The sequence below is a fragment of the Hibiscus syriacus genome, unplaced genomic scaffold, assembly GCF_006381635.1.
Source record: "Hibiscus syriacus cultivar Baekdansim isolate YM2019G1 unplaced genomic scaffold, ASM638163v2 tig00008957_pilon, whole genome shotgun sequence".
NCBI lineage: Eukaryota > Viridiplantae > Streptophyta > Magnoliopsida > Malvales > Malvaceae > Hibiscus > Hibiscus syriacus.
This window is the reverse complement of record NW_024062178.1, coordinates 194432-210454: the sequence shown is the minus strand read 5'-3', so window position 1 is coordinate 210454 and position 16023 is coordinate 194432. Positions and strand designations below refer to the sequence as shown.

General features: G+C 33.0%; 2 protein-coding genes, 1 non-coding gene and 1 pseudogene across 4 annotated transcripts; all 4 read left to right on the top strand.

Moving 5' to 3' along the window:
- Positions 1–595: 595 nt before the first annotated feature.
- Positions 596–3733, top strand: LOC120202601. The gene is made up of 7 exons (XM_039203007.1): positions 596–758; positions 1131–1197; positions 1290–1351; positions 1439–1528; positions 1632–1771; positions 3163–3217; positions 3326–3733. The coding sequence occupies exons 2-7, from the start codon at positions 1131–1133 to the stop codon at positions 3560–3562; spliced, it is 651 nt and encodes a 216-aa protein (XP_039058938.1). The 5' UTR covers positions 596–758; the 3' UTR covers positions 3563–3733.
- A 904-nt stretch (positions 3734–4637) lies between these two features.
- Positions 4638–8889, top strand: LOC120202600 (dynamin-related protein 5A-like). 2 transcript variants are annotated; one of them, XM_039203005.1, is made up of 16 exons: positions 4638–4948; positions 5052–5115; positions 5218–5325; positions 5425–5526; positions 5618–5668; positions 5927–5988; positions 6263–6353; positions 6602–6666; positions 6774–6968; positions 7109–7228; positions 7352–7422; positions 7521–7746; positions 7871–7921; positions 8033–8261; positions 8359–8498; positions 8586–8889. In XM_039203005.1, the coding sequence occupies exons 1-16, from the start codon at positions 4820–4822 to the stop codon at positions 8712–8714; spliced, it is 1833 nt and encodes a 610-aa protein (XP_039058936.1). In that variant the 5' UTR covers positions 4638–4819; the 3' UTR covers positions 8715–8889. The 2 variants fall into 2 exon arrangements, with proteins under 2 accessions (XP_039058936.1, XP_039058937.1); XM_039203006.1 differs by having other exon boundaries at positions 4877–4948; positions 5406–5526.
- Positions 8890–9272: 383 nt separating this feature from the next.
- LOC120202599 lies at positions 9273–11051 on the top strand (annotated as a pseudogene).
- A 139-nt stretch (positions 11052–11190) lies between these two features.
- On the top strand, positions 11191–11262 carry TRNAQ-CUG. Its single transcript has one exon. It is a non-coding gene; the product is annotated as a tRNA-Gln (tRNA).
- The last annotated feature ends 4761 nt before the right edge of the window (positions 11263–16023 follow it).

The window sequence follows — 16023 nt, the reverse complement described above, 5'->3', positions numbered from 1 at the left end:
AATCAATATTAATATCTTTATATAAATGTTCGGGATAATATTTTATTCTATAATAGTAAATATCTAAAAATGGTATCATCGGTTGTTTTAAAAAAGCATAATTGTTGTGAGGAAACGCAATAATTTAATGACATAGTATATTACAAATAACTAATAAGAGTTAACCGTCAATCTTGTTTATATTTTAATTCTTGACTCATATTATTATAATTATTTTTATATAAAAACACAAATAATATAAAAATTATTATATAATAATATTATAAATAAAAAGCTAATTTTACCAGTACCATCAAAATACAATAAGTGTGTTATTTATTTATTTATTAAAATATTAAAATATATTTTGAAACAAATAAACAAACGCCACGTTAGGGGATTGAATTTTCTCCAATAAACAAACGCAACAATCACTGACGTGGCGGACTCGTATTCGTTACTAAAAAGCCTCGTGAATTCGTAATGCTTTTAATTACCTGATCCCTAATCAATCTCGGACTTGAAATCTAATTATATTAACTATAAATGATTGAGCTTGAAATCCGCCAACCTCACTTGCCGTATATAAAACCAACAAATAATCCCGTCTGTTTACTCGTTTTCTATTTGGAGTAAAGCATCCAAAGCATTGAAAAATTTGCCCTCTTTTATTTCGAAGTCACTTCGAAAACCCTAACCCTATCTCCAGCTTCAAGCCTTGAATTCGTTTCGCTTTTCTCATCGAAGATCGTAGTTTAATTCTTTCTTCTTCTAAATCGGTAAGTTTCTCTCTTCAAATCCTTCGCCTTTTCTTGAGTCTATCGTATATCGTCTGCAAATCTGTTTCTATACTGCTTGTTTGTTGATTTCTTTTCTTTTTTGATTTTGCTGTGATTTGTAGGTTTTTAATGTTTTATGCTGATATCGTGAATTAGGGATTTCTTCATTGCGTTTGATTACTTTGTGATTTTTAGGGTTTATGAAATTGAACTTTTCCGATATACGTGTATAAATTAGGATGCTACTTCTTTTTGTTTGTGTGTTTTCTGTTGATATTGAGTTGTCTGTTTTTAACTTGGAATATTTCCTTTTGATGTATTTCTAATTATATATTTCTATTGCTTTGGATTAATGCTTGTTTACCTCGTCAGATGGCGGCTAAACCACTTACAAGTGAAACGATCGCCCTCACAGAAAAGAAAATGGACATGACTCTGGGTGAGCTTTTGACTGTTTATGACTTGTTTAAAGTTGTTCTCTTAGAGTGAGTAAACATGATTCTGATTAGTTTGCCTTTTTTATGGACTTAGATGATATCATAAAAATGTCAAAAAATACTTCAAACAAAGGCAAGAAGCCGCAAAGGATACCGGTAAGAATTTTCTTCCTCCAGAAATCACATTTTTATTGTACCTTGTGCTTAGAATGATATTCTAATCTGTTCTTGTCTTATGATCAGAATAAAAATCAGAGGCATGTGAGTAATGCTGCCAAAGATAAGGCTTTCAAAGTACGACAGTACATGGACTCGCGAGCTTCTCTTAGACAGGTTTCTTATTTTTTATCGAGTTTGTTGATAGATTTGCATCTCTTCTGGTTGCACATTCTGACATTGGTTCATATTCTTATGTGTGCCCATATATGTAAATCAGGGGGCTCTAGCTCAAAGAAGGTCTAATTTCCGGGGGAACGGGTTTCCTTTTGCAGCTGAGGCTGCCCGAAGGGCTGCAGTTGCTCCAATTTGGAATAGAACTTTGAATAATAGCAGGGTGGCTAATTTGAACAAACCAAGGTATGTTGATGTCAAATAATCCAATAGTTTCTTAATAGAGAAACAATGATTTCTTATTGCTGGATTAGTTGTGTTTAAAATCAAAATGTAATCACTGCCATCTGATGGTGCTACTATTGAGTCATTGCAGGTAAATTTTGGATCTTCTACAATATTGATGACCTCTGGAATGTGGTCCCGGTTAACTTATTTCAAGTTGCTTGTTGTGTGGAACTCCTAATATTTGATTACATTTATTTGTGGAAAGGGCCGAATGTGAGATTATCTTGAAGTGTTTGGCTATTTTTTATGTTCAAACTACCCAAAGTAGTATGCTAGTAGCTTCATATCTATATTGTGCAAGGCTCACAAGTTAATTGGTTTCCCCTTTTTGGTGGGACATCGAAGCATCCAATATCAAGTGTTTAATGTGGTTATAATGTCTGAAGGAGATGGATTTAGAGAGAGAAAACATGACGCCAAGTTTTGATGATTTCTATTGTGCAACATTCTAAAGATTAACATTGTTCATATAGGTGACTTGTTTAATGATTTGACAAACTCTGAACATGTCTAGAAAAGTTAATTGGGTAGTTTGTTCTTATGCTGATGGGGTTTTGTAGTTCCATTTGCTGGGTCTACCAATAATTACGATCTCCTTATCAAGTAGTTTTGGCGTCTTCAGATTCCTTGATGGCTTTAGTCATTGGGTGGGAGCCTGCACATCCTTCCGTGTACATGACCAGTTTTAACTAGTTGGGAAGCTTTTGGCTATCTTGAAGCTCCCTTTTACAGTCTACTGTTGACCCTTAATCTTTTCTAGGGTTTCTCTTGCCTGCTAAATATTGGCTATGAATATTTTGATTTAATGAGTAGTTTGTTGCTGGTGCCATATTGAAATATGAGCTAGAGATAATGAAGCTGGAACAGTATTGGGTTGGGGAATATTGGAAGCTTAAGCTGATGTAAATTTGACACTTGTACATTTACTCAAGTGGCGTTGGTTTTCTTCTAAAGATGAGGTATAGGAGTTTTCTCTAAGTGGTGCCGTTGTTCGGTGGGGATGTGGTGAACATACCTATGAGGTTTTCCCTAGTTCAGCTACACCAGTGGAAGCTTCTCTCTCTGTTGGTAGCAATGCATTTCCGGATTGGGGTTTAGATGCATGATCATGTTTTCAAATTGAAAAAGTTTTGCAGAAAATGGAGGGAGTTATATTAGAGATTGTTTGGTTTATGTTTCTGTTAACTGGAAATATAAATAGTCTTCCTATGCTCTGGTAAGATTCTTCAGTCTCAACATTTTGGTGCTGGTTGCTGGCATGTTGGGTGAAAGCTAGTTCGTCACTGGACTTAACTCATTGTTATGTTTTTTTTTGTTATGCATTCATGGTTTTTGCTTCTCTGGTGCAGAATTGGAGCACCACGTGTCCAAAGAAAGGCTGGAAATGGAGGCTTTTCAGTGAAGGTATTTTTCTCTCAATATAGGTGTTGTAATATGGCTGGTCTTGGTCATTTAAATGAATTTCTTGTAACACTTGCATTGGTGCTAAGTGAGCAACCATATACTTTGTAGCCACAGTGGCAGCAGCCGCTGCAGCAACAGCATCAGCAGCAACAGCATCAGCAGCAACAAGGAGAGCGACAAGGGAACACAAGAACAAAGCAAAAGCCTAAAACATTGGATTCCCTGTTTGCAATCATGAAGGAAGAGCGAACAAGGGTATTTTCTTCGCATCAGAACAACAATGTAGCAGCCAATGGTGGTGGGAGGCAAAGAATGTCGTGGGGAAGAGGCCGATTTGGCAAGTGATGTTTTAGGTATAGTTACGTATGTTAGTATAGGTTGTTTGTTCTTTCCATCTTTCATGATACTGGTGCCTTGTTTTTTCACTCGAATGTTGGAAAATGTGACAAATGTAGTAGGTTCAACTAAAACTGTGTGTAATAATGTATGTCTTTATTTCTGGTCTTTGTGGTCAAATGTGATTCCATTGTCATTTGTAGAGCTTCAATGCTGGGCGAGGGCTGGTTGGAAATTCATATTCTCTCCATCTTCAAATTGTTAATTCTTAAAACTAGACCAATATATGTCATGCGATATTTCAAGCTTATTAGAAATAATCTTTGATTTTATCAGAGCGAAATTCGGCATCGAAGAGATATACAAGAATTTAATGGAATTGAACGAGCAAGAACTTGTACGGATACAGAACTTTGAACTGGAACTCAAATTATCTTGAGCTGTAATGGCGTGCTTATATTTGAAAAATCAGATCAATCAATGCTGTAATGGTAAATACCATTTGAAAGTGTTGACATTTATAAAAATTTAAAATTATATTTTCTAACTTGGGTTGTTATATTTAAAAATTTATTTTCTTAGGTTTTTGCACTTCACAGGGACCCCATGGACAAGTATGAAAAGTTGAAAAACCAACGTTCGGGAATTTTATGATTAGTAATTTGAATTCTTCACCCTTTCTCTCTCTCTTTAATTTCTTTATACCTTTCGTCTTTTCTCAATTTGAATTATTTTTCTTCAAAATTTCTCTCTTAATACAATTAATCTTATTTCTTAATATCTTTATGTTATAAAATTATACAATTTTTGATAAGATCAAAAGAAAAACGAAAGAGAAACAAATAATAAAATGAGATAGGGATATTGATTTTTAGTTATTTGTATATTCTGAGCTTTATGATTATATATTTTTTAATAGCAAGTAACTAAAGTAAAATTAAAATATAATTTTAAAAAATAATTAAATGATCGAAATAGAATTATAAAAATAGATGATTAATTAAATACGTAATTTGCTCTCGAGTTAACTCAGTCGCGCTATCGAGTCAACATAGACTACGCATTTTCTCTCGTATTCAGACTGAGTCACCTTAAATACAACGCGCATCACTTTAAACCCATCGTCTCATTTTTCCTTCCGTTTTCAAAACTTCTCCAAGCAAAAAAAAAAACCCGACTCAGATCTGAGGTGCTACCGTTGCTTAATTAATCAGCTCCGACCAGCCTGATTTGAATACGACTCAGATCTGTTGCTTTAAAAAAGAAATGGATAATTTGATTTCCCTTGTGAACAAGATTCAAAGGGCTTGTACGGCTCTCGGTGACCATGGAGAAGCAAGCGCATTACCTACTCTTTGGGATTCACTTCCGGCGATTGCCGTCGTCGGCGGTCAGGTCAACACTCGACTTTTGCTTCCGTTTTCAATTTAGTCAACTTTTCCCCTTTCCTCCTTTTCCTTTTAACTTTCAGCTGATCTAAGATTTTGAATATTAACAGAGTTCAGGGAAGTCTTCGGTGCTCGAAAGCATAGTCGGCAAGGATTTCTTACCTCGTGGATCCGGTAAAAATATATCACCGCATTAAATCTATCCTTCATCGCTGATGAACATAAGAAATATTTATTTTTATTAATTTTTGTTTCTCTGCTTAAAAATTAATGTAGGAATTGTTACTCGGAGACCTCTGGTGTTACAGCTTCACAAGAGTGATGAAGGAAGCAGAGAATATGCTGAGTTTCTTCACCTTCCGAGAAAAAGATTCACCGATTTCGGTAAATTTATTACTTTTTACCCTTTCGGCTTTTGTTTTTACCAGCTTTAAGCATGGGCTAGACTTGGATTTTGAAGTTAGTCATTATCTGTGTTTATAGCTGCTGTTAGGAAGGAGATTCAAGATGAGACAGACAGAGAAACTGGCCGAAGCAAGCAAATCTCAAGTGTTCCAATTCATCTTAGCATATATTCTCCCAATGGTATAATCCACTTGTAAATGCTTACTCTTTTGTCTTTTGTTTTTTATTTAATTATTATTTATAAGCTTTTTCCCTTTTTAATTTGTTGCAGTTGTCAATTTGACTCTTATTGATCTTCCTGGTCTTACGAAGGTAGCAGTTGGTGAGTTAACGAACAGCCTAGTAAATTTAAATAAAATTTGATGCCTTATTTTATTGTTATTGACTCAAAATATTTCCAAGGTGAACCAAGCAAGGAGTGTAATCTTCAAACTGCAATTTTCTTTCCCATTTTAAATATTCAAATATTGTAGCTGTAGTATTTTGTTTTAACATTTTTATAACTTTTAAACCCCATCTTTTTAGCTGTTTTTGGTGCAATGTGATATGTGAAATTGATGGATTGTCTTGCTAAATGTAGAGGGTCAGCCAGAAAGCATTGTGCAAGATATCGAGAATATGGTTCACTCTTATATTGAGAAGGTAAAATGCAGTTGATCTTTATCGTGTGCTCCTTTTAGGAAAATTTGCTTAAATAAGATTTACAGTGATGATACTGCCAACTATATTTAGGATATTGGGTGTCGTATATGTGATGTCTTTGAAAATCCTAGGAAAATGGGTTGTGGATAGTTATTACTGTAATTGCCACTTCCTCTGTTTACCAATAACTTTGCAGTATACATTTTTTCGTGGTTTATGCAAGAATGGAAGGTGAACACTGCTGCGGTATTTTTCTGTTTAACTTTTTATGCAGCCCAACTGTATAATATTAGCAATTTCACCTGCTAATCAAGATCTCGCTACATCTGATGCAATTAAAATCTCACGAGAGGTGGACCCTACAGGTATTCTTTTGCAATACTATTTCATTCAATATATACTTTTCCTTGCCATGCACCAGAAGATTATCATATTTTCTACTTTTTTTAAGTAATACCATGTGAACTTTTAAGCTATGGGTGTTTTTTTAGATTTGTGCTAATATTCATAAAAGGATTGCCATGATATATAAACTTTTGGACTTAAGGGCTCAAAGCATTTTGTTTGCATATCTTGGATTTTCTATTACTAATCATTGTTATAAACTTTTCAGGGGAGAGGACACTTGGTGTCTTGACAAAGATTGATCTGATGGATAAGGGCACTGATGCAGCCGATGTAAGTTGTTTTATGCATGATTTTTTGACATGCTAAAACCTTTTAAAGTCTTTAGTATTGGATGCTTAAGGCATTATCGTGTTCTAAGTTATGTTCCCATTTACAAGATATTGGAAGGCAAATCTTATCGGCTGAAATTCCCTTGGGTTGGTGTTGTGAATCGCTCACAAGCAGATATTAACAAGAATGTTGACATGATTGCTGCTCGTCGTAGAGAGCGTGAGTATTTTGCTAGTACGCCCGAGTATAGGCACCTTGCTAACAGAATGGGTTCTGAGCATCTTGCTAAGGTGCTCTCAAAGGTATGCTATCGGGCATTTTGTGTTACTTTTTGTTTGAACTTTTATCCTCAATTTTCTTTTGTAAAGAACAAGATGGTACTGGATTCAGTGTTAACTTTGCTCCAGTTTTATTAACCTTGTGATATTGGTTAATGTCTCAGCATTTGGAAACTGTGATCAAGTCTAGAATCCCTGGCATTCAGTCCCTTATTAATAAAACAATTACCGAACTTGAAACTGAATTAAGCCGTCTTGGAAAGCCAGTTGCAGCTGATGCGGGTGTAAGTGTGCTCCTGCTGTGTGCGTGTGTTGCGATTTTTGGGAATTATTTGGATATTCTACTAGCAGTTGATAATTAGTTATAACTTATTTGGGAATTCCTGATGATCAAAATGCTCATTCAGGGGAAGTTGTATACAATCATGGAGATTTGCCGTCTTTTCGATCAAAATTTCAGAGATCATTTGGATGGCGTGTATGAATAACATGTTTTGTTTTTATCCGTCTATAACCCCATTCAATATTTGCTAATTTTTGTATAGATTCTATTTTGACTTTAAATTTTGTTCACAGGCGTACTGGTGGTGATAAGGTTTACAATGTTTTCGACAACCAACTTCCTGCTGCTTTGAAAAGGTTGCAATTTGACAGGCAGCTATCGATGGAGAATATTAGGAAGCTCATTACTGAAGCTGATGGGTATCAACCGCATTTAATAGCTCCTGAACAAGGATATCGTCGTTTGATTGAATCTACTTTAGTTACTATCAGAGGTCCAGCTGAGGCTGCTGTTGATGCTGTATGAAGCAAGATTTTCTCATCTGATTTTCCATTTCTTTTTAACTTTATCATCAGTTCAGTTGTGATTCTCTCTACAGAACTTTTTCAAAAATTGGATTGATTTCATTTGTCACATTTTTCAGATTCATTCGATTCTGAAGGATCTCGTTCACAAGGCTATCAGTGAAACTCCAGTATTTTTATCATCTTCGCCTATCCTGTTCATGTTTCCAAGAATATTTTCCTGCCGTTTTCTATTTCTTCAAGGTGCCTTTGATTTTAAGTGTCAACTGTTTGGTTTTCAGGAATTAAAGCAGTATCCTGCACTCAGAGCAGAGGTTGGAAATGCTGCGATCGAGTCTCTTGAAAGAATGAGGGATCAGAGCAGAAAAGCAACACTTCAACTGGTTGATATGGAGTGTTGTTACCTTACAGTTGAATTCTTCCGAAAGCTTCCACAAGATGCGGATAAGGGTGGCAGCGCTACACAGTCAATTTTCGACCGATACAATGACTCCTACCTGAGGAGAATCGGTAAATCCTAAACCCTTTACTCAAAATTAATCCAACCATGTTAAAATTCAATGTATTTTATTTCTGATCATGGATTACTCCGACAATGTATGAGCAGGAACAACGGTTTTGTCTTACGTAAATATGGTCTGTGCTACTTTGCGCCACTCCATTCCGAAGTCTATCGTTTATTGTCAAGTCCGTGAAGCGAAAAGAAGCCTGCTCGACTTTTACTACACGGAATTGGGTAAACTGGAGGTGAGAACGGTTCTTCCTTACCATCTTTTACTCTTTTTGGTGAAACCGATGCTGATCAGTGCTTGACTTCTGGGATAAATTTTGCAGCAAAAACGGTTATCGAACTTATTGAACGAGGATCCGGCTGTCATGGAACGACGAAGTGCTCTTGCAAAGAGACTGGAATTATACAGGAGTGCACAGGCGGAAATCGATACGGTGGCTTGGTCCAAGTAAGGTGAAAATTAGATGGATTGGTGGGGAGGGGATGGCTTTAAGGATTGCATTTCTGTTGATTTTTCGTTAAGGCAATATAATTTTACCATATTTGTGCATTCTCTGTTTCTTTTATATTTGTATAATATGCAAAAGGTTTGTCACTTTATGGTTCATGTGATTATCTTTTCATCAAGATAAACATCAGAACATTTTTCGATTATAATTTATAACCCATTGCAATTCATAAATTTATTCATTAAGCATCAGAAAAAAATTTCATTGAGATTAGATTATATTTTTTATTATGATATGATATAATCTTAAAATATTAATAATAATTTCAAAATTATTACAAAAAACAATGCATGAAAACGCGTCGTTTCGAACGGAACTTATAAAATACCAATTTTTACAAAAATTTCCCCCAATACTGACCTATTTTTCTGGTCTAAATATCACCTTCTACTCCGTTACGACTCTCCGCCCTCGCTTCTGCTACAGCATTGAATTTCGTATATTACTTTTTATATTTTTTTTTCTTCAAAAATTCGGCAAATTTAATTACCGGAAACCGCAATTTACGAAAGAGCAAAATATTTGTGTGTTTTTAATTAATTTTCTAGGGTTTTGTTCCATGCACGGCGAAGCATTAATGTGTGATAAATGGAGATTGCCTGGAATCTCTCCATAGCATTTCAATCCCTTCAGCCGTTCGTCATAGCCACAATCATCGCCTTCCTTTCCCTCATCGTCGCCGTCCGATCGTTCTTCAAGAGGCCCCACAAGTCCAACGCCTCCTGTCCCTACACGTCTCCCTATAAAGACAAAATCAAAGGAGCCGCTCCATCGTACTACTGCAACGGAAATTCCGATTCCAGGGTGGTCGTTTGCGGCAGCGGTGGTGCTCCGGGAAGTACTTCCAATGCAGTGGCTGAGAGGCAGAACGGGGCGTCTATGACGGAGTAATTAGTGCCGGAGATTACAACACACGCGCTCAGTTACTTGGATTACCCGAGCCTTTGCCGGCTCTCCACTCGCTGATGAGAAAGGCGGCTAATGATGATAATGTTTGGAAGGCGCTTTATCATAAGGTGCCCAATTTCCCCAATTTTTAGCTCTTTTTTTTTCCTGAAGATAATAGAATTAAGAACCTAACTAACACAAATCATGGCATTGATTGTTTATACTGAATGAAGAAATGCACTTTTTTTATTGTTTGTTTAGCTTCTATTTCATTCCTTTGTGGTGTGAGTTTGTTTATCACTTTATACGCTTTAGAAAACAATCAATGAATGAAGAAATGCATTGCTTTCTTTAATGTTTGTTTAGCTGGTAAATTGCAAAATATATATATATATATATATATATATATATATATATATATATATATATACACTATCTTGCTATTGTGCATTGTCATGTTTCTCAAAGTCGGTTGTTGATATCTTTCTCAATTGTTGGGTTGTTGGCATAAATTTTATGTGTGAATCTTTTGTTTGTTAGGATTTTACTTTGGAGCAAGATACCGTAACACTAGTCAATGGGTGGAAGGCATACTTTGAGGCTACAAGAGCCATAATGAATGTTAATACTGAATTCTTTTAACATCATCAGAGATAGGTCTGTTTCGGGGATGCTTCGTCTTTGGCTGAATGCAGATTATGTGAAGTGTGTTCATGCATTAGGAAAACGTTTTTCAGGGTATACTGTTTACTTCATTTTCTGCTTATAATGATGGAAGGCTAAAAACTTTAAATTTCAGTAGTTTGATATGATTTTTCATCAAGCTTTTGCTCTAAAATTCATAGTCTGGCCTTGAGGTGAACCTGGATTTTAATTTTGAAATCAGCCCAATTAAATTTCTGCTGTCATTTCAATTCTATTATTTTGTTGGTTGAACATTTTCATTTAGGCCCTCCATATCACCGGTTTGCTTTGCTAAAATTCATTGTTTGTTTCCGGTTGCAGGTTCAATCAAGTATTATTCGACTGAGCATTAAATTTGCAGCAAGGGGTTGATTTTCATGTTAGAGATGTTTGAGCCCGGGTGCTGACAGACGTGGCTTGGTTTACTATGAAAACCTATGCTGACATGGGTAATGGCGCATTTAATGTGACAAACGTCTACGAGTTTCATCATGGCCGGTGGTACCTCGTGCACCATCATTGCTCGGTGTTGCTTGCTGATGGTGGTATGGAACGACATATTGTTAATGGATAACAGAAGTTGAAGAGTTAATTGAAGTGCATGATTTTGAGGACTAGCTTTCATAACAGACTCTAGCAAGTTTATCAGCAAAAGCAAAGTCTGCTTGAAATTTCTCTGCGATTTCTTTCAAAGATCCATCTTTATCATCTTTGCCACCTCAGTTATGTCGTGTGTACTTTTTTGTGGCAAATCATGTTTTACATTTTGTTCTCTTTTGTTCTTTAATTAATCAAAGTTTGAGGAGCATTAGAAGAAATAATTTAGTTTGGCTGGTTCATAGCGCAAGGTTCCATGGTCTAGTGGATAGGACATTGGACTCTGAATCCAGTAACCCGAGTTCAAATCTCGGTGGAACCTAAGCTTGATCTTCATATAAATTTTTACCTACATGGTCTAGTGGTCCCAGTCCTGATCTATTATGTGAAAGTTGTTTGTGATGGTTTAGGATTAGATTTTTGAAATTCTGATCCATCTTTGGTTGTTTAATTATGATAAAAATAATCTCTCGTATTTTTAAGTTTAAACTTTAAAGTCATCATACGTTCAAACGCATCTAATTCTATAATCTAACAATGATATTAAATGAATTAAAGTTCAATCGCCGCTATTCTAAATTCAGTCATTGGCATTTATTATAACATGGGTTTATATATAATGTCTAAAATAACCTATAAATCTCTCGTATTTTTAAATTGAAGGTTGTTGTGTGTTTAAAGATATAATAATTTATAATCTAACAATAATATTAATTAAATTAAAAATTGGTTTGTAGTATCTCAAACCAATCTTAAAACCACTAACGAGTTTGCGAGTGTCACGCTCAATCATCGGAGTGATTAATTCTTTTTAAAATAAAACAATAGTAAATTCTCAAGTTAAAACAATTTATACAAAATTCGAAAATTCCTTATTTTAAAATCGGGTATACAACAAAATAATGTTAAAATAAGTTTAAAACTCGACTCAATAAGAGTTAAATTTTTACATGTCCACTTATATACTCCGAGAGATCATGCTGAGACTCCTCTAATGATATTATTGTATCATTACAAACCGAGAGAATTATAACATGCACACGGTGACAATACGAACATTAAACTTATAAATCTCAATAATATATATTTACTCTACTATATTATTTCATAAACATAAACATAAACATACAAGTCAAATATAAACAATGACACATTAAATATAAACATTTATTTTCTCTAATTAAATATCAAAACTTAATATATTTATACAAGTATAAAGGGTAACATATTTCAAATCACCGCACGTAATTTTATTCACGACGTTATAATAATGATAATAAAAAAAACAAGTAGGTTATGATAATAATTGCTCTTTTAAAACCGATATTAAAGTTAATTATATAAGTAAAGCCACTTGCATGGTGGTGTTAACTGTTTGTGGCTTATAAATCCGATGAGGCACATGGGACAACTTGATGTTGACATTCACAACTTAGCTAACCTACTTTATATATATTATCCCTTTAATCCCTCCATTATATATGTGTTTTGTGTAAACAATTTGCTTATATAAAATTAGCTCTAAGATTAGACCATCATTGGTCTAACTACTGCTCTCTTTTTTTCTTGTTAGAACGTTAGATTTTAGTTGAAAATTATAACTTTAGGGAAAAAATGAGAGTATCTTAGTGCATATACAATGGCACAGAGGTATAGTGTAGATTTGTTGCATCGTTAGATCCCTCATTGACCTAATTCGAAGCACTAAATTGGTAGGCCAATTGGGATTCAATTTGGGGTAATGCTAAAATGAAGAAAACAAAAGGCCAATGAAAAGGTATTAGACCAGCTTATTAATGGTCCAAATAATTAATTTCCAATTGATGATTTAGTGATTATAAAATTAAGATTAATATGTGTAAAGTTATATTAGGATTATTCTCACCAAATTATAATGATTTGTCAAACATTTCATCATCGATAAAGAAAGAGTCGCAATCTCTAAAATATTTGTATGTTAATCTAAAAGATTAAAATTAAATATTCAAAAGTTTTATTAATCGATAAATTTATATATAATTTCGTACCTAATTTTCATTTGTGATGCTTTAATATCATAAATATTAAATTTTTATTTACATTTTATGTTATAATAAATTTTATTTACGATTGCAACAAATTTTTAGGATGAAGCAAGAGATATAAATAGTAAAGTGAAATGAGAAAAACGTGAAAGTGAATTTAATATTATTATTAGTATTTTAAAAATAAAAAACTAAACTATTTATATAAATTACTGTTTAGAGAAAATACCAAAATTGAGGTATATTCTAAGGCCCAGGTTGATGTGTCTCGACTTTAATTCGAAGTTTCCACGTAAGATTTTGCGTCGTTTTTCCCTGTCCTGAAATTGAAAAAAGAAAAGAGTAAGTTGGTGTGCGTTGAGCACAAATTAAAAAATTTTGGACTTGTACCGCAATTGAACTTCAAACGTTTGACACCAAATTGAAATAAAATAAACGTTTGACACTAAATTAAAAAAAATGAGTATAGATTGGGCACCATGTATACTTAAGCCAATAAATAACAAAACTTGCTCCACGTTTAAGAGTCGGATCAAACTCAATTCCAAATATAATCATCAGGTGTGGTGTATCGGATAGCAAAGACTTTTGGAGAGAGAGAAAAGGTGAGCCAACAAAACTCAAGATGTTTGGACAAGTGAAGAAATCCACATCCAAAGGCAAACACTAGCTTTTCCAGTAATCCAATCTAACGGTTGGGAAGCTCTTAATCTAGTCAAACAGCAAGTCAAAAGCTGTATTATTTGGGGGACCAAAATCCCACCCAACTTCTGTAAATTTTAAAATATTTTAATTAACATAAAATAAAAGTTGCTTACAAAGAAACAATTGTTGGTTTCCGCTTCCGCTCCACTAAAAAAAAGATTAAATTAATTTTTTTAAACACATGATTGTCTCCATATGATTCCAACCCATAGTGCCCTAATTTTTAGTGATTTTTAAGGTATCCCCATCTTTAATTACTTAGTTAATTAAAACCTAATTACATCTTTTTCCCTAATTTATATATATATTATTATTAATTGTCTTTAGGATACCCCAAGTTCACCAATGCTATATATCCTAGGTGTGTAACCTCTAAAGCTCAAGGGGTGTGACTAGATACTTTCATCATCTTGTGATAATTTCATTTTTTTAGTTTTTTGGTATTATGATCTTATTTAAAATATTTATATTTATATAAATTTCTATATAATTTTAAAAAATATTTATTTTTTAAATAATTTAAAATGATTATAAGATAGTATCTATTCTGAATCATTCTTAGTTATTGACAACATATTTAGCTACTCGAATCGAAAACATCTAAGGAGAATAATACCCTTTTACCATCGATATTGTTTAATGGATTCAACATTTAATATTTATATCATATTTATATTATTTTTAATGTTTTGTGTCATATTTATACTTTATAACATTTTCTTCTTGATTAATCTCTTTATTTTTATTTTATTGTTTTATATTTTCTTAATGGTTTAGTTATCCTCCATTAATCTCATTTAGCTTGGAAAAGTTAAAAAAAATATTGATGAACTTTTAATAGTAATGACAAGAAGGATGAGGTGTAAAGAAATTAAGCATGAATAAGCACTGAAATATATTATTATTTTATCTCACATGGCATCTGATAATTTCATGTATTTTATTAATTGTCATATTTATATTTAGAATGTTATATATAAATTCTGATAATAATTTAACATTTTATTAGATGCTAAGATAAAGAGTAATAATTATTATGAGAAATTTTTTTAAAGTAAAATTTAGAATTTAGAATTTAAATATATTTTAAATTGATTTTAAAACCAATTTCTAGAGTTAAAATCAAATTTTTAATAATTTGAGTAAAAAACACTTTTAGTACTAAGAGAAATAAATAATAACGTTAAAAAATAGTTTCATGGACAATATAAATTAAAATAAATTTTTCATTAAAAATTAAAATAATATATATTTGTTTAATTAGTAAGTAATAATATGAAACAGTGACAGGCGGGTATCCCCTACTAGAGGGGGGTGGCTGGGGAATCAGCCGGTATGTACCCTTTTCAACACTGTTTCTTCAATTAGGATCACAATGCAACCAAACAAAGCCTACTCACTCTGATGGCGACACCCAACACTTCATTCTCAGTCACTTTCTTTTTTTTTTTTGAATGATTTGAGATAATTACGATATTATTTTTAAATTTTTTTTAATTTATTGACAATATACATCATTCTATAGATACGATTGTTTAAACCCGAATCATTAAGGAAAAAAAAAACCACTGTCCTGCTAGCTATCTTAATTAATTTGAACATCAATAGAAATGCTCTCTCGTAAAAGATAAAGATGTTTCAGCTATAATTACAAGGAGGCTTATGTCTGAAAATGATGCACTTAACCAAACCATGTAAGAGAAACTTTCTCATTGTCATGATTATCCATTATAATTTTATAATGCTTCTAATAATCAACAAAGGAAAAAGACATAAACTCTTCGTAAAACAAAGATTATATTAATGAAGCATATAATGTAGGTCCAAATTAATAATAAATTATATTAACGAGACAAGTGTCAAGTGGTAAAGTTAAGCATAAGAAATCTAGATCTTACAGCGAAACATTCATAAACCGTAATGCATATTGGTTTGTCTTCATCTCATATAGAAAAATAAAAAGCCTTTTATTTAACCCCTGACCACCATGCTTATCCACATCATTAAAGGCTAATTATTCAACTAATTACTCTGACGTGGACTCGATCATATCTGATTTCACATAACTCGAAAGAAATATCATAAAATTAAAGACTCGATTTATCTCAAACTCAAATAAAGAAATAAATTTTCGAAACCCTAAAATTACATGTGAGTATTAATTGATATGAATATAATTGAAGAATCAGAAGAGCACACACATCAGTGCGAAAAGCATCTGGAAATATGTTGTATTAGATTTTATACTCTTATGTAGATAATATAAATAAATCGAAATTTCAAAGATGCAAATTAAAGGAGGAATATGATTCTGGTTTATTAAATTAAAAAGAAAAATAATTAAAGTTGGTATT

Coding starts and splice junctions, on each gene's coding strand:
- LOC120202601 (XM_039203007.1), top strand. CDS start 1,131: ATGGCGGCTAAACCACTTACAAGTGAAACGATCGCCCTCACAGAAAAG. Junction 1,772..3,162: donor GCTAATTTGAACAAACCAAG/GTATGTTGATGT, acceptor TCTCTGGTGCAG/AATTGGAGCACCACGTGTCC. Junction 3,218..3,325: donor ATGGAGGCTTTTCAGTGAAG/GTATTTTTCTCT, acceptor TATACTTTGTAG/CCACAGTGGCAGCAGCCGCT.
- LOC120202600 (XM_039203005.1), top strand. CDS start 4,820: ATGGATAATTTGATTTCCCTTGTGAACAAGATTCAAAGGGCTTGTACG. Junction 5,989..6,262: donor TTCACTCTTATATTGAGAAG/GTAAAATGCAGT, acceptor CTTTTTATGCAG/CCCAACTGTATAATATTAGC. Junction 8,262..8,358: donor CTCCTACCTGAGGAGAATCG/GTAAATCCTAAA, acceptor ATGTATGAGCAG/GAACAACGGTTTTGTCTTAC.